We start from the raw sequence: 24,415 nt of genomic DNA on the forward strand, positions 1-24,415 counted from the left end.
TAGGCTGGGTAAGTGTCTGCCTTCGGCTCAGGTCCTGGGATGGAGTCCCGCATCAGGCTCTTTGCTCAGCGAGGAGCCTGCTTCTCCCTCTGCCTGCCATTCCCCCTGCTTGTGCTCTCTCTCTCTCTGACAAATAAAATCTTTTTTTAAAAATTAAAATAATAATAAATAATAAAATAAATAAATAAATAATAAAAAAATAATAAAAAAAACTCTACCCCCAGAGCTTCTGATTCCATATAGCTAGGATGGGGCCCAGGAATGTGTATTTTTAAAAAGCTGCCAAAGTATTCTATCTCACTGCTGTCCTGACTTCTCTCCCAAGTCGAGAGCCATCAAGCTTAAGCCAATGATCCATACATAAATGCTTTGGAAATGAATATGCTTTCCCACTACCAAATAGGCAGATTAAAGAGTCTCAGTACTAATACCTGGACTCAAACACTGAGCAAAAATTGCAATTAGATTATTGCCAGTTTTTTCTCTTCCATGAAAATCCCCTACACAAACTCTTCTTAGAGCCACATATTAAAAGGCTCAAAGCACCACCATATAACCAGACATGAGAAAACTTGGGGAAAAAATGAGAGAGAGAAAAAGAGAGAGAATGCATTAGACTTGTATCCATAAAAACTGAGAACTAGAAGAAAGCTACAAGTCATCTTACCCATTGTTTCCAGAAGAATAATACATAACCCAGATTGGACAAATGGCTATTAAGGAGGAGGAGGATTTCAAAACCTCTTCATTTACTTTTTCAAAATCTAACTCTCCAGCACAGGCAATCCTTTTGTATCCCTAATTTACATCGTGCCTACTCGGCTTCATTCCATTTCTGTCCTTTGTTAAAATAGAAAAATGACCCAGCTCCCTCCACATAAAAATCTTCCAGAAACTTTAAGAAAAGAGGGGGAGGGCTAGCTACACAGAGCACACACATGCTTAAGGAAAACACAGCCTCAGCTGAACGGCAGAACTGACAACTGTACAGAATTTGCAGTTGAAGGGTGTTTACAACTGATAACTTTGAGTTACACTTCATCAAGACTCAGATCTGGCAATAAAATCTCAAATTACTCTTTGCTAATTCTATCTCACTGCAGAGACTCCCTCCCTTAGAGAAAGTTCAATACAAATCCTAGCTCTCAATTACCCATTTCTCAATCAAGACTCTCAATCCCCATTTCTACTTGGCTCTCATTCCAGCTTTTAACCATATGTCAACTGTATTTTTAACTAAGTCTCTCCTGAGTTAAAAAGTCTTTAATGAGCACTGCTTTCTGCATTTATGCACTTTCCCTTCTCACTTGTGCCCTTCACACCTAATGAGGCTGGCTACATCTCTACTTCTTTTTCAATATCTTATTATTCCTAATTTCAATTTTTCTTTAAAGACATCACCAAACTCCTCCTGATTATCTCCTATTCTTCTGGAATTCCAAGTGTATCCCCACTAATTCTGACATCATTAAAGTGTTTTCATTCATTTATTCACTTAGGATTTACTGCACACCTTACACTATACTAAACAGTGCGATGTAAAAGAAATAAAGAACATGACCCCCCTGGCCTTAGGAAATGAAGACATACGTAAAAGAACAATTAGAGATTGGTTCTAAGGTAGTGGGGCTACTCAGAGAAGTCCCTGAGACTCCAGTAAATACAGAGCTGTATGTAAAAGTAAGGGGAGAATTTGGTGAAAAGGCTACTTTAGACAGGGGGAACAGTATGACTCAAAGCAGCAAGCCATCTCAGGTAAGAGCTGCACAAAGGCCCTCTGTCACTTCCTTCTTTGCCACCCCCCCTCCCATCCTCAAAGGCATATGTCTTTTGGTCTTCAAATTTTATTTCAGAGTTAGTTATCCGTGAATTACAAGCTTTCTGATTGTTACCATGATAACCCACAGCTACCGCATATTAGAGCAGCTCACAAAGCTTTATACATCAGGTCCTATGTGAATTACTACAGGGCAGGCTTTTAGAATCATCTTAAGTCGAGACTTCAATAAGGAGTGTGGGGAATCAGGCATCTGTAGGGTCCCAGGCACACAAAGACAGCAATTACTTTTGGGTGCTAAAGATAGACACCACACTCTTGCTCTGTCGGACTACTCAAGGGTCATTCAACTTCAGCTAAGTATTTCCTTCATTCACAGCTCTAGGACAAACAAAGCCATTTAAAGCAGTCTGAAACACTGAATTTCTATTTGAAACAGGGATGTTTAATGGTGATGCCACTGGGATGCTCTTTTTCACTGTTTTCCTCTCGAGCTTTTCCTCTTCTCTTGCCTCAGGACTCACAGTTCAAGCATCCCTACCTCTGTGAAGTCTTTCCTAATTCCCCTAAGCTGACTTAGGTTCCCTTCCCTGTGCCGCCCTTAAGACCTTTATGCTTACTTCTAGAACAGCACTTAACATACCAAGTTGTAATTATTTGTTTATATATAATATGACTAGCTACAAGCTCTTTGATGGCAAGGATGTTTTATTCATCACTGATTCCATACATAACAGGCACACAATTAACATTTGTTGAGTCCATTAATGATGAGTGATATGGGAAGTTTTAAAGAATGGTGGACTGCACCTTCTGGATCCAGACCAAAATTACAGTATTAACACTGAAGAATAAACTCCCATTACACATTTCTACTACCTATAGCATTCGTGGTCAGAAAAAGAAGCCAAAACAGATGAGACGATTGCTCTAGTAGTGGTGGTCACTGTCAAGTTACCAGCCAAGAGTAAGAGAGCTTGCAGTACTAAGAATGATCCAACACAGTAAATGAGTGAAGAGAGTCAAATCTAAGACAGTTTCTAAGTTCCAGGCTCATTCTCCTACCTCTGGAGAATATGAACAATGAACTCCTATTAGAGTCCTTAGAAAGGTCACCAACGCCACTGCCATGGAACCTTGTGGCCAATTTCAATTCAATATGATCTCTGCTGAAATACACAGGAAGGCTGTTCTCCTTCTGACCACATCCAAGTAAGGTTCTGTTAAAGGACAGAGATCTGAACCAAGTCCTCCCAGAATCCTTCCATGTTGCACATGAGCACTCTAAGTCACTACTCATTGGCTCTACTCATCCTCTGAAGAGATACAGGCAAGGCAATAAAATGCTGCTGTCTCCAGTGTCTCTCCCTGTAGCAATCCTGGACTGCACAAGGCTACTGTGTTTATAGGCTGCTAATATGACACAAAAATCTAATCTGATTCTGTGGGAACAAAACCCTAGATTCTTTCAGGGATTAAATAAATTTGGTCTGCTTTTGTATTCCCAAAGTTGTGGGGGCTCAACGAAGTTGAAGAAAGCATAAAGACCAACACCCAGGCAAGTGAGGGGATGGAAAGGGACTGGCCTCTGAGGAACTTGTGCAGCAGGGTGGCACAGAGTGAGTAAGACAGGCAGTGTTCAAGGACAAACCAGGAGGACTGTTTTGCTAGCAGATACCTGGCTCCTTGCATGTTATCATTCCTAAGCATCCAAGAGACTCCAGTTAAATTAATTTAGGCTTCTGGAAGAGACAAATAAATTTGTTTTGACCCCAGGCAAAAGCATTTAGCAAGTCAATTCCTCAAACTAGGTATTCTTTCTGCTACTACTGTCTTGCATAACCTCAGCTGTGACACTAAAACCTGCAGCTATATTAGTCACAACTTAGCCCTTCACAGGGTATGTGGTCCCACTACCTCATCCAAAATGGGAAACTGAGTCATCGCTTATGAACTGGCTTCCCCAAGCACAGTCTTAGTTTGTAGTGAAGCCAAAACTGAATCCAGGTTGCCTTCCTCCTATTCTTTTTCACGGAGAAATCTCGGCATGCTCACTCCTGCTGCTCTTTTTCCTTTAACCTAAAATTAAATCATTGCTTCCTTGAGGCGCAGAGATGGCACACTTGATCCTTTAGAGCCAACAAGAGCTTCTGGTTCTTCTCTTTCCCGAGAAAGAGGAAGGTGAAAGAAGAACACGGAACAGAAGTGAGGGACGGTGGGAAACGAGTGCCTCCCAATACTAGGACTCACCTTGGAGCTGAGGTCCTCTCGCCGGTTTCCTGCCTTACTCCTGCGTAATTTGATGGATGGGGATCGCAGCAGGTTCTTGATCCGGCTGGTAATAGTTGACCCTTCCACAGCCATCATGATGAGGAGCCCCGGGGGACAGTTCCTGGCCCAGTCTTGGAACTTGTCTCAAAAGGGGCACTGCCTTCCCACTCCACAGGTCCTTCCAGTATGCCCTCCCACTGACCTAAGATGGCAGAGGCCACCTTATCTTCTGCCTAGCCGTGTCTGCAGCTTTTATCTCTAGGCATTACCCTCTCCCTTCTCCTCGTACCTGCCTTCAAGCCCTGCGCGGTTTCTTACGTCTGAAGGACAAACCCATGAAAAAGAGGGGGGGAAAAGCCAGAGCTGCAGAGAAATACCAGGCCCACGCCTGCCAGAGACGTTCAGCCAGAGGGATGGGATTGGCCCTGGTAGGGCTTGTGGTTGGTCTGGTCCCCGTTAATTCCCAACTGTTCCCATGGCAACTGCAGTGTCTAAAGAAGGAGGCCGCCGAGGCCACCGAGGAGTCCCGCCCGGGGCTTGGACACCTGAGCTGGCGGCCGCAGGGACATTCGGCGCGGCGGGGCTCGCTGTGGCCCGGCAACCCGTTCTGCCACGGGAGCCTCCCTCCCCCACCCTCGACCCTCGGGAGCTCGCTCTCGGCCCTCCGCAGGGGCCCTGGACCCTTCTCTTTCACCTCCCTCAGCAGCCCCAGCAACTCGCTAGCGCCCCCGCTCGGGCCCAGCCTCACCAGCCCCAGGGCGCGGGAGGCACCCCGCTCACAGCGCCCTCAGGCATCGCGCTCGGCGATTTCGGCTCCGCAGCAGCAGCGGCGGCAGCAGCAGCTATGGTGGCACGAGCGGCTCAAAACGCGAACTACCGCCTGGGCCAAGCTACGGGCTGGTGAGGCGGAGCCCAGGCGAGGGGGTGCGGTCTGTAACCAGGAGGGCGTTCTGAGAGTGGACCAGTAAGGCTTATGGAGGCGGAGCCAATGAAAGGGCCTAGGAAGCAGAGATGGGACTCGAAAACTAAGGGTTCCGCACAGTGCAGTCGCGGGGAGCGCTCCTAAAGGAAGGTCAACAGAACATAGCTTCAGAATTGGGAGAACCAGCCTTTTATGGTATTATCAGGCCCGGTCCTCCGGAGAAGTGCACTTCCCAGAGCCCCAACAAGCCGGTAACCACGCCCCCAGGGTGCAGCGGTTGGCATTTGATAGGCCCGAGGGACCTTAGCCAAAACTAACTCCTAGCTCACAATTACAAGGTTGAGGTAAAGCTATAAGGCTCTGCTCCCATCGACCCCAAGAGCTGGGATTTAAAGCGGTTTGAATCGTTTCTGCTCGCCGCCTCCCCGGCGCTTTGACCTACGTGAAATGACTCCCCTGAGTAACTCTTTAGATCGGTAACAAGTGTTTTGAACTGGGCAACCTGATTGGCCGTGATCGAAAAAGGGGCGGGAGATGATAGCCAAGAACTGAGTTTAGGTGTGTGAGGGAAGGGAGAGAAGTGAATGCTCCTAAAATACATTTGTTTCCTTTAGGCTCCGATATCCCACCGCACTCTCTCCCCTAGAGTTGACAGGATTTTGTTGATCCAGATCTTTTCCTTGTTTCTGTCAAAATTTACTCTTTTCCCTAGTATCGTCACTTTGCCGAGGTCACCGTCAAACTTGCCGGCACTAGACTTAGTGGTGTGGTTTTTCTAGTTCATTGTGGGGGGAGAGAAGTGGCGCGCGCGCATACTACTTCTTACGTGTCTCGGCCTGTTTGTTTTCTAGAAGTCCTTTGGCCTCGTTGCTACTTCAAGATTGCCTATGAAAAGGTTAACGTAAGCCAAAAGACTTGGACCCCAGACAAAGCGTAGTCTGTTATGTATAGTCTGTCTCACCCTATCCAAATCTTTGGAACCCCTGGGGGACACAACGCGTTAGCAAAACGGAAGGACCCCTAAACCCACTGCTGTGGGTGCGCCTTGTACAGCCATTTGGCAAAAGAGGTATGTATGTACTTGTATGTATTGCAGCCATGTATTGTAAAGTAGGATCTGCAAAGCCCACGTTGAAACAAAGATCTGGCAAGTCACCTCCTAGACGATTAACTGGCAATGGCTACCAGAAGCATGAGGCTTCCTTCTCTTCCACCCAATGGAGACATAAAGCAACATAAAATGGGATTTTCCATTTATTTCTCAAATCTGAAGGAAGGAGGCAAGGGTCAGCCACAGAGTATGAAATGGAAAGTTGGTTCCTTCAATTCCTTGCTACTCTATTTTACCTCTATGGGGGAGAGAGGGAGGAGTGAATGTAATACTAATAAATGGGGGCGCCTGGGTGGCTCAGTCGTTAAGCATCTGCCTTCCGCTCAGGTCATGATCCCAGTGTCCTGGGATCGAGTCCCACATCGGGCTCCCTGCTCGGCGGGAGGCCTGCTTCTCCCTCTCCCACTCCCCGTCCTTGTGTTCCCTCTCTCGCTGTGTCTCTGTCAAATAAATAAAATCTTAAAAAAAAAAAAAAAAAAACTTATAAAAAAAATACTAATGGTGCCACCTGCTGTCTTTACTTGTGTGCTACATGCCCCAGCAACTGCCACCTCCACCCTCAAGAGTTGTCCCTAATTCTCTCTGCATCATTTTTGTGTCCACTAGTGGTTTTCTCACATCACTTGTGGCCAGGTCGGTAAGGTTACAAAGTGTCATTGGTCATTTCCCGTCCAGAGTTAGCCTGGTTTATCCCCTCAGACACGTTTCCCAAATTAATTTGAAGCTGAAGCTGTAGAGACAAATCCAAGCTCCTTTCATTGTCTAAAATCATCTAGCTGAAAGACTGAGAACAGTGTAATGAGATATTCTAAGTCTAGAATCTGCATACTTTGTCTAAGGCCAACCATGTATTTTTAATTCTTCACCATTTAATCCATTCATTGTCTAGATATCATGCAGCTTTTGAATTGTCAATATGGGAATAGGCTGTAGGCTGTTCCCATGCTTCATGAATTAATTCCTCATAAAATAGTAATCCTAGGTCTAGCATGAATAAAAGCGCTATCCCTTTCTCCAAACTAACTGCCAACCCACCCTCCAAATGCAGTTGACCCTTACATAAGTATTTCACCATCCATACATTATTTCACTTTTTATTCTGCTTGTATATGTCCTAAACATACATGGTTGTCAGATTCTAAAATTGTAGATGTCTAGGAATAGATGCATACAATTTTGCACTATGCTCATTAGATCAGATTTTAAAATTCACCCTAGGCTTAACATGCAAAAAGGTGCAATTATAAGATCCTGGAAAACTAACAGGCTGGAGTAAACATTTGCTCATCAGTTCAAATATTTATTGAGCACCTTTACATGCAAGGCACTGTGGGACAGCTGAGATCAATGCTTGCAGTTGGAAACAGGATGGATCCCAAAACAATGCTTCCAAGACTGCTTTCCTACTTAACAAAATCTCTTCTAACAGCAGAGTTTGCAATGATAGAAGAATTTAGTAGAGCTTAGATTTGTCTCAAAATACCCAACTCATTCCATGGTTTAGCCTTCTCACCTTCCACATACGCCTCCATCACACTATTATTCAACACATATTATTATCTCTGTAGAGCAGTTCAGTCATACTTAATATACTGCAACCATGCCTCAGTTCAGAATGTTTGTATCAAATTATTCCCCTTAGTTTTAAAAATACATTTATTTTTGAATGATCTTTTTTCTCCAAATGGCAGTCTGTATACCTCAGCTTTAATTTTCTCTGTATCCAGCCATTCATGTTCATGTAAAATTTGATTAGAGATAATACAGTAACATGAAGATTTGATGTCCTTATAAGGATTTTCTTCAAAATCAACAATTATGTGCCAGAAATGTATTCAGATTCTTGGTTATCCATCATTCTCTATAAAGTACCTGAAAATGTGTTGCCTACTCTATGCATTGTTTTTTAATCCAGATGTGAGGAACAAGGGTTATCACCATTTTTCAGACCCGTCTTCAAAGTGCATTTACCTCTCAATTCACCTGATCCCATTCAATTATCTTAACCAGTATAATTAAAAGAAAAACAAAACAAAAAACACATTACTGAACACTGCCCCAAATTATGTATGGATTATCTGCCTTTCATCTGTGTTCAAAACATTTCAAACTTGTTACAGAAGGGCCTGTCAGGTATTTCATCCACAGTTCCGGGGGGGGGGGGGGACCTGAATTTATTACACATTTACCCAAAGTAATTTGCATGAAGTTCATAATACACAGACTTCATCTGTTAGTGATCTTAGTTTCAATGTCTAAAGGACTCCTTTAATAAAATGTTTTGTAAATCTTGATACTAGTTAACATGTACCTTGTTTTAAGAACATTTATTGTCCTTAGCCCCTGAGACTGTGTTAACGTCCCGTTATTCTCTAAGGTAACTGACATATTACCTTGCATACATTAGTATTATGAGGCTAGCCTTTCTTCACTGTAGAACTTCTTGAGACAAACACCTGCTGTCAATTTATGCAAAATTTTGAAGTCTCCATGTAAAACATGCTACAATTAGCAAAAATCTCCCCTAGATGGCATGTCAGAAACTTTGAAAACAGTACGGAATTCCTATGATAAAACTTCAGTGGCACCTCTCTCAAATGACTCAAGGGCATTAGACTGCTCTGCTCCAACTCAGCACAAACCTCCCAACACCAAATCCTGCTTTAATTATTATAACTGATTTATTTCAAGTTTATACATTCTGCCTTCCACTCACCAAACTTCTGTTCTTACATTTCTAAAAAAATAGTCATTTTTCAAAAGCAGAAAAGGAAAGATATATATTTAATATATAAAAGAAAAGGCTAAATCTGACATAATTATATTCTTAAAAACATTCCATTTATTTACAGATGTATAAAAAGGCGAATTATTGGTCTACTGAGATCATGCTTCTTATAGTGTTAGGGGGAGAACTCACTATCCTCCCAATTCCTCAACTCCTCTCACTCAACTACATCTTTCATAATCACACATGTCATTTTCATAGATCAGTTTCTCCTGGGGTAAGGTTAAAAGGAAGGAGTTTTTGGAGATTTGAGATTTCTGTCATGACTGCAGGAGTGTTGTGAAGACTGAGCCCTCCAAATTAGCCCTCACAACTTACTAGTTCTAAGAGGTCTTGAAAACACCATTATCTTGGGAGTTTGTAAAGACATCTGCAGCCTTCCTTAAACACCTGGAATCATCTCTCATTTCCATCTTTGTACATCTCTCATGTCAACTATCTTCCCATCAAAAACTGATTATTACCTGTTAATCTATTTTCTTCTAAAAAAGGGAACAGTGTTCAGAAGCAGAATGGTCCTTCTTTTCCTGAGGATTATTCAACTAACTTGCCTTCTCCTTTGGCTGACCCTCAAAAGCCATAACAAGAGCCTTGGGAAGTCAGGAGGAAATTTGAGGACTAGACAAGCAAGTTAATAATGGGAAACTGCTATACCTGGATTAAAGTACTAGGATCTCCAAGGACAATTATTAGCAGGGGAGACAGGTGCTGGACTCCTTGGCTAAGGCATTGAATGAAATCTGCTGGGTAAAGAGGAGAGGGAGGGATAATGAGAAGCTGAGGGGCACTCATTACCTACTTCAAGCTTCTTCAAAAACCTTTAAAGGAGGGAAGGTTGAATGCTGATGAGCAGGTCTAGAAAGGCAAGTAACACAAAACCAACAAAGAATTTGCTCTCACTGCAATTTGCAGAGGAAATTTTTCCACTCTTTTTCAATCTGCTGATTACCAGAGTTACTAGAAAGGGAACCAACCATGGAAGTACTAATTCACTGGCTAGAACCATTCCAAAGCTGGTCTCACAACCTATGTCTGAAGATATGCTGAGTGGGATTTGGCATAAAGAAGGCAAAGGGGGGTGGGGGAGGGGGAGAATGCAGAAGAAATAGCATCACCTAGGCACAGCCCAGGCACTGGAAGCTCTTGTGTTAGTGTTTCACAACACAAGCAAATCCTGTCAATGAAGACAGAACAGGGGTTACATTCCAAAATATAATTATTTAAGAAAGGCAAAATGCAGCAGCTAAATCCCAATCTATACATTTTCAGAATAGTGATTCTTGCCCCCAGGAGTTTCCAAGAGACCCCTCAAGTGCACCATGATTATTTACAAACTAGATAGGAAACGTCATTTCTATACTCAATACAAATCTCATCTTCTAGGTTGAAAACTTCAGCCTTTGAGAAATCTATGAAAACAACTATACAAAAATATAAATATCTTTATCTTTACAGGCTGTCAGTCCTTCATACCCTGACAGCTAATGAGTGAAAAAGCTCTACAGATCATTGAATCCATGGTAGCAGATAATAAAAAATATATCTCGTGATTCAAATACTGCCTCATTTCCCTGGTAAAGAGTGCCTACTGTGACTTTTCTTTTCTTTACATCCTGTGCAGGTAATAGTGAATGAAACCTTCAAGCACCAGGAGGCTGGTTTGATTTGGGAAACATCCAGCCCCACAATTTTTTGTTTTGGCCACTGTCTCTGGTCTGGGCAGGGAATGCTTTTCATTTTAGCTGTCTCTTGAGTGATGTGATCTGTGAAAAGGGGAGAGCTCCCTCTGTGCCTACCTCCAAAATATATATTCCAGGTAGAAATCCCTGATACTGTGAAATGTCTTTCAACACCCAGACAGTAAGGGAGAACTAGTATTTTCCTTAACATCTCAAATAATCACCTTAGTATTAAAAGTTAAAAGCATTCCTACGTTACCAGAAGGCTTGGATTTATAATTCTGATTGAAAAGGGAATGGAAGCTACTTGGGATATGAAAGAAGAGAAAATTTTGCTGAATGACACAAAGTGTTTCACTTTGGTATTCCATGGTACCCATCCTCTCTCCCGCTACTCTTGAAACACCAACTAAAAACTCTCTCTTCTGGATCCCTTTGCACAAGTGCATCACATTCCTTGGATTTCAGACTTAAACCACTTAAAACAACAGCTATCCACTACAGTTCAGCCCATAGCAACTCCAAAGTCTCAAGCAGCTTTTTCTCTGGGAGGGAAGAACTAGGAACCACTATGGACCTAGAGTCTTGTTATGAATTCCTTGGGTAAGAGGGGCACCTCGTGTTCAGTAATGGATCACATCTTCTTAGAGAGGATGAGGAGACCCAGCACCACAAGTGAGGTAACACATTTTAACATGATCAGAATTTCATAGTAGTAATTTCTAATATCGAGGTCAGCACCCTACCCCCCTTTCTCTACCATTATCCACCGCATCAAAGTCAAGGATCACAGTTCCATGACACAAACAGATGCCTACAGAGAAAGGAGGTTTCCCTCATAGCCTGGCTTCTGCCTGAGGACAAATAAGTTCATTTCCCTGCAGAACTTGGTGAGGCCCCCGAGTTGCCCAATTTGGCCACAACAGGTGCCAGTGTAGGCATCACTTTGCTCTCCCGGCATTCCTGGTCATTCCCTGTTAAGTTCACTTTGTGTCCAACCGATCCAACTTTGGCAGCTACAGGTGCCAAAGAAGGCATCACCTTGAGACTCTGGCCATCTGCATCACTGGAAGGATTAGCTACTTTTAAACCTAGAGGTGCCAACTTTGGCATAGGCCTCCACAAAGTATCTGTGCTGCTGTTCTCTAGGCCAGCCTTCATGTGTAGAACAGGAGGCGAGGACACACTTTCAGGCTCTGCAGGGACGCCAGAAGTACTCTTCCCTCCATCACTGGCTTTCCTATGGGAAAGGAGGGAATCCTTTATCTCAGAGTCAATAACAATCTTAAGGACATCTGGCTCAGAGGCTGGTTCAGCAAGTTGTTTTTCGTTCTCGGAAAAGTCATCATCTTCCAAGTGCAAGAGGAGAGGACTGACAGAGTCACTCTCCCCTTGTACATCGGGTAACTCTTTCAAACCAGTTCCCAAGTGGCCAACTTGGAAAGTTGTTCGGTTCCCAGGAGGAAGCTTACTGATAAAAGCCCGTCGAGCATCCCCTGTGAACTCCGTATCCATAGAGCTGGGCAGTTCAGCCAGGCTAACAGAATCATCATTTAGTTGTTGATTAAGAAAGGCAATCTCATTGAGCAATGAAGTCAGTGTCTCATCAGTATCATCCTCATCTTCCATGTTTGTCAGCAGTTCGCTTGGATCCAACGCTGCCTCCTCTATAGCAGATGCTACTTTTCTCAGTTCCATCTCTATACTTGAGTCTTTGAGCTCTTTCATCTTCAATTTATGAAACGTAGACTCCTTTGGCTTCAGTTTCTCCCGTCTAGATTCACACTCTTTCCATTTATATTGAATACCTCTCATTTCACCAGAAATCTTTTTGGGTAAGAACTCTTGTGCTTCTTGCATACTGGAAACATCAACTATCTGTGGAAAACCAGAATCTTTATTTGCCAGAAAAACTGGTGTTGGACCCAATGCCATTCTGCCATCTCTATGGTTGCTTCTGGAAGAGATTCTACCCGAATCTTCAAAGGAGTTATCTTCATTCCTGATAGTACTTTTCAGGTGGTCAGATGGCTTGCCATCAGGAACTTCATGAGGATATTTGCTGCCACCCATATCTACCAAACCTCCTTCTGTGGCCAATGATGTCACATTAACAATTCTTGGCATCATAAATAAGTCGTCATTTTCTGAAGGAGGAAAAAAAATTCGTTCAGATCTACAGTGGTAAGCATCACTCTCATTCATACCCAATGACCAGAGATCTCAGAGCGTTAGTAGTCAAAATTCACCAGTTTATTTTTTTTTTAAGATTTTATTTATTTATTTTACAAAGAGAGAGAGCACAAGCAGGGGGAACAGCAGGCAGAGGGAGAGGGAGAAGCAGGCTCCCTGCTAAGCAGGGGGCCCAATGCGATGCGGAGCTTGATACCAGGACCCTGGGGTCATGACCTGAGTCGAAGGCAGATGCTTAAATACTGAGCCACCCAGGCACCGCTCACCAGTTTACGTTTATCAAGAAGATGAAAGGAATATTAGGTTCAAATTACGAACCTAGCCCAACAAGAAAATAGGTAAAATCTAACCAAAGTACTCTAATATTCTTTGCTATTTTAAGTTCTATTTAATTCTTTTATAGAAATGCTCCCCAGTTTATTTTTTATCCTGGGACAAACATGGATCTTGATTCTATTCACCCAATTAACTGCTACTCTGAGGGTAAAATGAAGCCCTAGAGGCAGCACTGTAGAAGAAAGGATGACCCCTCCAGAAAGGGTTTAGCAGTATTAGTACTGGTAAAGATACCCTTTTACCTTAATAGAAATTTAGGTGCCTACAACCTAAATCATCAAACTGAGACTTCCTTTTCAATTCTACTCCTTTTCCCCAAAAGGGAGTGGTGCTCAAACTGAATCAGGCTGGTAAAGCAGGAGTGCACCATCTCAGATTACAACACAAAATTAATAAATATTTATTAACACCAAAACCTAAAACAATGACTCATCTTCCTTTTACTTTCGTTTGTTTACAATGTTTTTCCTACTTAGAAATAACTAAAACTCACAAAATAGTTCCCAATCCCATGTTTAAAAAAAAAATCAATAGAGCCAAACATGTTATAAAAAGAGGGTCATCTCTTTCCAAGGAAAATGCAAATAGAAGAGATCTTTATCATTACAGAACACATTCAAAGGCTTTCTCTGTCACAGTGAGATACCAGGGATAACTCTTTTTCACCACCCAGAGAGGACAACACTTATAACAACATACCTGACTGAGCCACAGCACTGGTAGCAACTTGAGGCTTCAGATCTGCTTCCAAGAGAGCAGGAGAAACAGTTACCACTGGTCCTGAGAATAAAGGACCTTTTAAGGTGAGCAACTGCCCTTGCGGAGTCATCACGATGTTGGCAGCGGTATGTGGAGTGTTAGAGGGGGAGGTATTTTCTGTAAAGAAAATAAGAAATAAGTTAGGGATAAAAGGTCTTCAATTATGCTGGTATAACCTAGGAGTCTGGGAGATATCCCTAAAACCACACTCTTGACTTAAAAGGCAAGAAGTAAATTTCAAATTAGTTAGGGAACCTCAACTTGGAATTTACTTTTTGAACCACTTGTCACTGCCTAACGGGTTACCTGTCCACTGATTCTCCTAAGGGACAGAACTTATGTTGAGGAAAACTCAACATGCAACCACTTTTTCAATGGAATAGTTCCAACAGTCTTGATAGTGAATCTAAATGAAGGCATGCACAATTCTATCCCCAGACAGGCTTTTCTTATACACCTCTAACAAAGTACAAGTTTCTAGCCCTCAAACTTTGTTTCTCCATCTATGAAATGAGGTGGATTAAACGATCATTAAAATCCCTTCTTAGCGAAGTTAAAACTAACTCATATTTTAGTATCCCTCAGTACTTTCTTAGATTTCCTGGTTCATACACTGGGCAACCCGAAGAGTAAAAGAGGATACACTATTCTCTAAGGATAAAAACAAGTAATATAAAAGCAACAAGGCCTCACTTCCAAAATCAAGATAGGAGAGAACAATAACTTAAAACCAATTTACTTTGTTCCTTAACAGCAATTCACTGATAGGCAATCTGATGAAAATACGGAGTCTGACTCAACAAAATTGAATTTTTTTTAAATTCCAATTTATTTGTCTCCGCAAGACAACTCAACTCATGAGCAAAACTGCAGGGAAATCAAGAGCTTGGGTATAAAGTATGAAAGGATGGCAGCTTAAAAAAAAAATATTCACTGTAACATTAGAATAACATGACTGCTATCAAAAGTAGGTCTTACATGTTACCATAACTGGTAACTTCTTAAGATCTGCTTGAGTGTGTAAAGCTAGAAACTAAAATCTAATGTACTTAATATTCTTTTTATACAACCCATCTTTAATTCATTTAATTAAATCTAAAATTACAGCCAAGAGAAGACTCACTCCACTGAACTAAACTCATGTTCACCTACATTAAGGAAAGCAAAAAATGTCCCTCCTACCTGTGGCCTGGTCTCTTTTTCTGGAAAGAATCAAAGGTTTCCCCTTCCTGTTATTTATAAACATCTGTCCAAGATCTACAGATGATGCAGAAGATCCTTCCTGCTGTTTGCTAGTTCTGGGAGACACATCAAACTCATCTGATCCCATCTTCTTTTTTCTTTTTTGTGCCTCTAGTGCTTGTTGTTTTGCATAAATATACTCTAGCTTCTTCAGGACCACTTCTTCTGTCTTACCTATAGGTTGATAGGGAATAAACTGTCACCCTTTATATAACCCCACATAATAATGAGAAATAGAGTCAACTGAAATTCAGTTGATTTAACTATATTCCCCAAAACTATGGAAGGCAAGAGTGATTATAATCCAGAGGAAACGCCCCACCCAATCAAAAGGTAACTGTAAACTCTGGGAACCAAGCCATAAACTAAGAAGTATCTGTAAAGTCTAACTGAGGATTTCTCCTCACTAAAGATGTTGTATTATACTCTTTTTACCAGAGATTATTCACGTATCTCACCTGAAAGAGATGAGACTTTCCGTATCAAAACATTCCGTTTTCGAGTCAGAAGATTTTTCTGTCCTATCAGCTTGTCTGCCTGATCTGTTAGTCCCTGAATTTCGCTGAATGCCTAAGAACAAAAAATTAGTATCATGTGAATTGATTTGCTCTTTTCTAAAAACAGGTAAGGCCTCGGGGCGCCTGGGTGGCTCAGTTGGTTAAGTGACTGCCTTCAGCTCAGGTCATGATCCTGGAGTCCCGGGATCGAGCCCCGCATCGGGCTCCCTGCTCAGCGGGGAGAGTCTGCTTCTCCCTCTGACCCTCCCCCATCTCAAGCTCTCTCTCTCTCTCCCATTCTCTCAAATAAATAAATAAAATCTTTAAAAATAAATAAATAAATAATAAAAACAAGTAAGGCCTATACAATTTCTTCAATGAAAAAATTTTAATCTAATACTTTAGAAAACTTTATATGTCATTTAAAACAATTCTTAATGCTTCAGAAACTATTATTTGTTAAACTGTAGGAGGTGTTCTGGCTTTACTTCTAAGGAACATGATTATTTCCAAAGAGCATCACTGAGTGTTTCACAGGTGTTTCTACTACTACAAGGAGATACAAGACATTTTACTCTGCTTAGATTTTAATAATCAACTTTAAAATCACCTCCTACTAGTCTAAGTAAAATCTGGTTGAAATAACTATGTTCTAGACGGATATGAATGCTTGCCTTGTACTCCTCCAACTTCTACTTAAAAGCAATTTAAATGAAACTACCTTAGATATTTCAGATTTCCTTTTAAAATGACTGGCAACTGTTAAAAACTATGTTAAAATATCACTTATGTGGGCCACCTGGGTGGCTCAGTCGGCTAAGCGTCTGCCTTCTGCTCAGGTCATGATCCCAGGGTCCTGGGATCAAGTCCCACCTCAGACTCCTTGCTCAGCAGGGAGCCTGCTTGCTTCTCCCTCTACCTGCTGTTCCGCCTGCTTATGCCCTCTCTCTCTCATACACACAAATAAAATCTTAAAAAAAAAAAATCAGAAACATTAAAATATATAAGTATATATAAGTATATCACTTATGTTGTGCTTTTCACTGTGGTAAACTATTCTAGGGGCACCTGAGTGGCACAGTTAACCATCCAATTCTTGGTTTCAGGACAGGTTGTGATCTCAGGTTCGTGAGATCAAGCCCCGTGTCGGACTCTGAGTTCAGCACACAGTCTGCTTAAGACTCTCTCTGCCTCTCCCTCTGCCCCTCCCCACTCTCTCTCTAAAATAAATAATACATCTAAAAATAAAAAATAAATAAATAAAATGACTGGCAACTGTTCAAACTATGTTAAAGTATCACTTATGTTGTGCTTTTCACTGTGGTAAATTATCCTAAGTGCTATGGAGAACACCAACATACAGAGATTGTGGTAAATAGAGCTAACCGGAGTTTCTGACTTAATCTGAAGTAAATATAGCTCGGCTGGTTAAGAACTTGACTTTAAATAAACTACTCTGACTCAACATGAGGGCTTTTCCCCTTAAGAGATTTGTTGGGTGTTCACTAGTCCATATTCAGATGTTAAAACATAAGCTCTACTTCATTGTCCCTCTTAGGGTGATGATTCTCTTTCTCATAGTATCTCTAGAAGATTCTCTTAGTCAAATTCTTATTTGTGGGTCACTTACAGAGAACACTTACCCTAGTGAGAATGAGACTTTTGGAAACCTTGGAAGAATGCAGCAATCCCAATGTGATCTTCAATTTCTCAAAGAGATCCCTCATTTCACCACGCCGACGACGCTCATTGGCAGTGTGTGTCCTGCGATAATAAGCAAAAGCTTCTGCTTCTTTTTGGAGTTTTTCACTCCAGTAATCAGGCTTCAGTTTCAGAGGAACTGGTGGAGCCTATCCAAACAAAAGATTGCCACCTAATTATCTTTCATTTGTACCTGCCCTCTACCTCCAACCCAAATGGCACTGTTCCATACCAGGTATCTACTGTTTTCTGTCTGGACTATTTTAACAACCTCTTGATATTGGTCATCTTACTTTCAGTCTATCCTTCCTCCAATCTAGTAACCAACAGTGTAAATCACTTCCCAGCTCAAATTTCAGTGGTTCTCAAATGAGGAAGAATTTGAAGAGGGAAATCTAACAAAAGGTTATCCATAAAATTTACTATTAAAACTTGTTTTCATGACACAAATTACATGAAAAATTTCAACAGAATCTTAATTGATGGAAAACAGGTTTAAAATTTTTAACTGCTTTAAGACCTTTTACAATTGGTAAAGGATCAACCTCCTCTCTTCCTAAATCACCATTCTCTCCAACCATTCCAAAGTGCTAGAAGTTTACAAAACCCACTATGCAATCTCACACCACCCTGCCATTATGAACTGTTGCCTGAACCTATCCCTCCCATCCTATCCTCCAAAACTTAACATTTAAAAGTCAAACTTTGCATTTTTCCAGAGAAGCCTTTCTTGACCCTCAGTATGCCTTAGGCTTCTTTCTGTTACTCTCTTTCACTTTAAAAAATTACTTACTTAAAAAAAAAAAAAAATAGTAATAATAGATGCACACAGGGTTTTAAATATAAATATTTGAAGAGCTTATCATAAAAACCAACTGTGCCCTACATTTGTACCTGGATCCTTAAAAACAACCACATTCTTTTAGAGGCTTCTTCTGGTTCTTAAATCTATATTCTAAGTAAAAAACAGTAATATTAAGCTTATTCTTCTCCATTTTCAATGCTATCTGCTTCCTGCTATGCAGAAGACTTAGCTCACATCACTAACATCTCACATTCTTCCTAATACAGACATGTCATTAATTTTAATTCTTATATTGATCCCTTTGCAACTTGAATATAATTCTGTATCAATTTTTCATTTCATCAACACAGTATCTCTTTGTAAAATGAGGATATCAGCACTCGTATCCTTCATTTCTTCTTCCCTCTTTCACCTCCCAATTTGTCATTTGTACTTACACATTTTTCAAGACTGCAAGTCTTCCATACTTTATTCACAGATTATGAAAACTTGAAAAAAATCATTAACAGTGGCTACCTTAAATCAAGACAATGTGAATACTACTCATACAAAGCGAGTCATAATTATATTCCCTGTCTTCTACAGTTTCTTGGTTTTGTGTTTTTCCCTCTCTAATGTTTCTGCTTTTTTTTTTTGACACTGTTGGCCTTTATCAAACCCAGATAGTACCCCAAAACTCTTATATAAAATCACTGTCTTTCTAAAGTCAAACTCATTGTGCATTAATACAGTATGAGAAAATAAAAGATACAAGATAGAAAATTAATACCAAGTTTAATTATAGTAAGACGCTACAAATGATTTGCATGTAATAATTAGGGTACAAAACAGTGGCTTGTGTATATAAGCTATTATGAAAATTCTTACATCTGAAAAATGTTTTAGGATGAATGAAAAAATATAGTGATATATGCAAAATGATTACAATCATGTAAATATGTACCATCCAAAACCAGACCAAACCCAAACTAATCACCCAGTGGTTTTTGAAAAGGCTTGAATACCACTCTCCATCTCAACCCCATCTCCATCACTGTTTTTAAGTGGAAAATGGTTTAAACAACCAAACTCTCTTCCATGCTTAGCCTAAGGATAAGGGGAAAAAAACCCTTGCTTAATTATGGTGCCACGACATCATACATTTAAATACATCAAGAAAATCTAAGAGGGCTCATAATTTAATGGCTTCTTGAATTGCTAGCCATCATTCAGAGAATAATTAATTCTTTAGGTCACTGAAAATCATGAGCCTAGACAAGAAAGAATGCCAGCCTTTTTTCACATCACACAATTAGAATATAGGATTAGTTTTCAAATAAGCACATCTGTTTTCATCAACTCTGTACCCATTTTAATTCTTCTAAAGTATTCTAATATTTAGCAGTAGAGAGTTAAGAGGGGGGGGGAAAACATTTTAATAGTATAATTTCATTAAGAAAAAAAGCTAATTATATTAACTCACTGGCAAAAATAGCCTGTATTAGTCATAACTAATACAACGAATGTTATTTTAAACCCTAATGACAAATGTTATCAATTTAGTTAAATGAGTAATTGTCATTAAATATATTGTAAATACCTTTCGACTCCTTTCAGCAGCTTTTTCATCTGCAGAGATATGGGTACGGCACCTAGGTAAAGACAATATTTTCCAATGTCTTACTGAAATTCAAAAACCCAAGACCTATTTCACAGCTACACTAAACAAAACCATCCCAAACTGTTTAAAAGTATAACCAGCTTCTTTTTGCCAAGGTCTGATATGGGGCAATATGATTTATTTCAATAGTATACTTTTTTCACTAAGTATTCAAATAGTCCCTAAAACTGCAAATTACTTTTTCAATCATGAAATATTTCATATATACAACACTGTTTAAACAAAATATATAATGAACATCTGGGTGCCTACCACGTAGCTCGAGAAATAAAACATCTCAAATATACAAGAAATCTTTTTTTCCATTTCAAATTTTTATTTAAATTCTACTTAGTTAACACACAGTGCAATATTGGTTTCAGGAGTAAATTCAGTGATTCATCACTTACATACAACACCCAGTGCTCATCATACCAATGCCCTCTTTAATATCCATCACCCATCTAGCCTCCCTCCATCACCCCTCACCTCCCTCCCTCATCACCACCACCACCAACCCCTCCCCCCCAACCAGGCTCAGTATGTTCTGTAAGAGTCTCTTATGGTTTCCCTCTCTTTCCTTCCCCCCCCCATATGTTCATCTGTTTTGTTTCTTAAATCCCACACATGAGTGGAATCATATGGTATTTGTCTTTCTCTGACTGACTTATTTCACTTAGCATAATACACTCTAGCTCCATCCATGTGGTTGTAAATGGCAAGATTTCATTCTTTTTGATGGCTGAGGAATATTCCATTGTGTGTGGAATACAACCACACACATCTTCTTTATGCATTCATCAAAAAACACAGGAGATCTATGTGCAGCCCACCCGATCACATTTCCTTCCTCTCTTCCTTCTCATAGGTGAACATTCTCAAAATGAGGGTTTTCTTTTCTTTTTTTAAGATTTATTTATTTTGAGAGAGGGGGGAGAGAGCACGCACAAGCGGAGGGGAGGGGCAGAGGGAGAGAGACAATCTCAAAGAGCCTCACTGCTGAGCGCAGAGCCCAATATGGGGCTCGTTTTCACGACCCTGAGATCATGACCTGAGCCAAAATCAAGAGTTGGAGGCTTAACCAACTGAGCCACCTTGGGTGCCCCCAAAATGAGTTTTTACCATGCGTATCTTTGCAGTTTTACTAGGAATGTATGCATCCCTAAACAGAAAATATTATGTAGCAGTTTAAACATTGTATGTGTGTGTTGTGTATATATTAAAGATTTTATTTATTTGACAGAGAGACACAGCGAGAGAGGGAATGCAAGCAGGGGGAGTGGGAGAGGGAGAAGCAGGCTTCCCACGGAGCAGGGAGCCCGATGCAGGGCTCGATGCCAGGACCCTGGGATCATGACCAGAGCCAAAGGCAGATGCTTAACAACTGAGCCACCCAGGTGCCCCTAAACATTATTTTTTTTTTTAAGTTTTTATTTTATTTATTTGACAGAGAGAGACACAGTGAGAGAGGAAACACAAGCAGGGGGAGTGGGAGAAGGAGAAGCAGGCTTCCCGCTGAGCAGGTAGCCTGATGCAGGGCTCGATCCCAGGACCCTGGGATCATGACCTGAGCCAAAGGCAGACAGACGCTTAACAACTGAGCCACCCAGGCGCCCCTACCCCTAAATATTATTATAGTGTATCTTTCTTCATCTGATTTCACTCAACATTGTATCTGAGATATTGAAAGACACAGTTCTAGTTCAATCATTTTAACTGCTATATAGTGTTCCGAAGTGTGAAATTTCCAAAATTTATTTTTCAGAATTCTAATAATTGTTTAGGTTGTTTCCAAATATTCTCAATGGCAAACAATACTGCAATGTATAGTCCCATACATGGCCCCTTGTACATATGTGTGAACTTTTCCAGGATACATATACCTAGGAGTGGAATTTCTGGGTGGAAGAAAGGTATGGAAGTCAACTTCAGTCATATCACACTACTCTCCAAAGTGGTGCTAACAATTTATACCCCCACCTGCAGTATGTTCCCGTTGCTCCACAACTAGACACAATAGTCCCATCAGAAATCACAACTTTTTTTAAAAATTAAAAAAAAAAAAAAAAGAAATCACAACTTTTGCCAATCTTATGTATGTGAATTAATGAAGTCACTGTGGTTCAATTTGTATATCCCCAAATACTTGTGTGAGGTTAAACAAATTTGTATGTGTTTACTGGCCATCCAGGTTTCCTCTTCAGTGAACTGCCTGTGATATCCATTACATATTTATCTACTCCATCATCTTTTTCTCACTGACTTAAAGAATTATTTTATTTCCTTGATAATAATCCTTTGTCAAACATGTATGCAAATATTTTCCTTACAGTATAAGTTTGCCTTTTCAGTTTTCATGGTGTAGTGACAGAAAATTTTTAAATGTTTAACAATCTGTTCCTTTACAATGTGTGCTCTTTGTGTGTTATTTTTGGCCCTTTATTATTCCAGCCCATTAAGATGGTATCTTTCCATTTATTGAAATGATCTTCAATGTCACACGGTAAACTTTTTATAAAAGTTTTACACAGCTTTTGTTAATAATCCCAAACACGTTTTTTTTTGTTACTATTCTGTTACTATTATAAATGGTATTTTTTGTTTGTTGCTGTTTAGAAAAATCAACTTTAGTATATCCAGCGATACTGCTAACCTTGTCTAATTAATTACATTGTCACAAGATTTAAACTCTTTCAACCTTAACCAATAGGCAGCTGAAGTAGCCTCCAAATAGCTCTGGAATGAAGAAAATTAGACCTATGTCCCCATCCTGAGACTTTCTCAGCATCATCAGGGATGAAGAATTACTCTTTCTCAACTCACTGCTGTTTTACATGGTGATTAATGAGGTAACAGGAAAAGCACAAAGTCTGGCACAAAATAAGGACTCCTACCTTACTTCCATCAACCTCTCACACCCCAATCCCTAATCAATACAAGGCTTACTAACACAAAAAATGGAATAAATTTTCCTGACCAAGTCATCATACTCTATTTTCATCTCACCATCTGTGAACACATAAAAGTTTCCCAACTGTATCTCAACTGTTTAACCAGTAAAGTAACCAAATTTAGAATTTAATGTCTATTCTTAAAAGATAAAGGAACTAACTTCTGTTGAGTAGTCCACTTGTGTCAGTTACCCTAGTCGCAAATTAGGGGCATTTTCCTCATTTCACAGGTAAAGAATCTAAGACTCAAAGACTTGCCCCGAGGTTAAACAGCTACAAACAAAACTAATATTTTAATACCCATGTGTCAGGCTCCAAAAGCATAGGTTATTCACATTCACACGTGGTCGTCTAGCAATAACCAAGGCAAGTTAATTACCTCTGAATTCCAGCTCCCTCTTCCTCTACTAATCAGAAAAAAGCTAGAGGAATAAAGAAACCAGGTCAGTTATCCAGAGCTCCTAAACAGAACATTTAATTTTGTATATGGTCACAAAACTCCAAAGACAAAGTAAGACTTACGGCTGTTTGAAAGTCTGTGTTTGGGCAGCTGTGGTCTTCATGTGGGCAACATTAATTTCCTCAGAGAGCTCTTCCACAGTCTCAATGTCCACCTGTTCCTCATCATCCTCAATGTATTCTACACAGTTATTCTGAAATAAAGCATTCCAACAGTAAATAAAGTATTGGGAAGCAAACACACCTAAACTTTTCAACCAAATGTTCCCTTTATAAAACCAACCAGGGCCAAACATTGATTTTACACCATAAATACTGATGATCCTAAACTTCTTCATCATAAGAAGGAATTAGTTATGAAGACAACATATGGTTAGAGCTAACAACCAAGCACTACATTAAAAATCATAGATACATACAGAACAGACATCACTAGACTGAACAGAGTCCCCAGAGGGCTGTATATGCTTCAGGTGTTACTTCTAGTGGACAAAACTCAGGTACAAATATATTAAAGCTTCATAAATCTTAAGATTAAATAGCAGTAAAGTAAAATTTGGTGAATGGGTAGGGGGAGAGGAAAAAAATTCAGGTTCTATTTTAAGAATGCTTCATGGCTAACCCCTTATTGCACACCCACAAAAACAAACTCAAGGCAGATATGAAAACAGAATACAGCCCAGAGTCAGTCCTCTAAGCCTCTTAATCCCACACAAGGAAAGCTTCTGAAGAATTTCAGGTATCAAAAAAAGCCCAAGCTTACTGTACTTGCTTTACTGTACATTAAAAAAAATAGTAATAAAGTTGGGCCGCCTGGGTGGCTCAGTCGGTTGAGCGACCAACTCTTGATTTCAGCTCAGGTCATGATCTCAGAGTTGTGAGATCAGGCCCCACACTGGGCTTCATGCTCAGCGCAGAGTCTGCTTGTCCCTCTCCCTCTGTTCCTCCTCCACTCATGCGCACGCTCTCTAAAATCTACAATCTTTAAAAAAGTCAACCAGTGAGCATTTATTGAGCACCTATTATGGAAACTCACTATTATTTTATGTAAACAGTAGAATATACAAATTATGGAATATGTAGATATATTTAAGTCCACCTTTAAAAGTAGTGTTTACTATGCCAGAAACTAAACTGGGAATATGTTATCTGTTTATAATAGTACTATACCTGAGAGGCACAACTTAAAATGAAGCATCCCAATCACCTTATTAATTCTGTTTAAACGTGATGGAAAAATTACTTACCCCCATGACTTATAGGTTCCATAAGGCTGATAGACACT

The 24,415-nt window shown here is 40.3% G+C and overlaps 2 protein-coding genes across 24 annotated transcripts in view; both read right to left on the reverse strand.

Annotated features, from left to right (window-relative positions):
* Nucleotides 1-8,706, reverse strand: part of MAPKBP1 (mitogen-activated protein kinase binding protein 1) — a 55,023-nt gene extending 46,317 nt beyond the window's left edge. For 3 of the 4 annotated variants that reach the window (XM_064570631.1, XM_064570630.1, XM_064570632.1), the window contains exon 1: nucleotides 4,028-8,706. In XM_064570631.1, coding sequence (XP_064426701.1) covers nucleotides 4,028-4,144 — 117 coding nt within the window. In that variant the 5' untranslated portion in view covers nucleotides 4,145-8,706. The remainder of the gene's footprint in view (nucleotides 1-4,027) is intronic. The other variant, XM_045900293.3, reaches the window with a different exon arrangement.
* A 140-nt stretch (nucleotides 8,707-8,846) lies between these two features.
* The window catches only part of MGA (MAX dimerization protein MGA), a 166,132-nt gene continuing 150,563 nt past the window's right edge, over nucleotides 8,847-24,415 (reverse strand). For 19 of the 20 annotated variants that reach the window (XM_064570614.1, XM_064570615.1, XM_064570618.1 and 16 more), the window contains 7 exons: nucleotides 23,194-23,324; nucleotides 19,661-19,712; nucleotides 17,219-17,425; nucleotides 15,537-15,648; nucleotides 15,019-15,252; nucleotides 13,777-13,953; nucleotides 8,847-12,695 (listed from right to left, as the gene is read on the reverse strand). In XM_064570614.1, the coding sequence (XP_064426684.1) occupies nucleotides 11,419-12,695; nucleotides 13,777-13,953; nucleotides 15,019-15,252; nucleotides 15,537-15,648; nucleotides 17,219-17,425; nucleotides 19,661-19,712; nucleotides 23,194-23,324 (2,190 nt within the window). In that variant the 3' untranslated portion in view covers nucleotides 8,847-11,418. The remainder of the gene's footprint in view (nucleotides 12,696-13,776; nucleotides 13,954-15,018; nucleotides 15,253-15,536; nucleotides 15,649-17,218; nucleotides 17,426-19,660; nucleotides 19,713-23,193; nucleotides 23,325-24,415) is intronic. The other variant, XM_064570623.1, reaches the window with a different exon arrangement.

This window comes from Mirounga angustirostris, unplaced genomic scaffold (genome assembly GCF_029215605.1).
Source record: "Mirounga angustirostris isolate CCGP_5_RB_7025 unplaced genomic scaffold, mMirAng1.0.hap1 SCAF_9, whole genome shotgun sequence".
NCBI lineage: Eukaryota > Metazoa > Chordata > Mammalia > Carnivora > Phocidae > Mirounga > Mirounga angustirostris.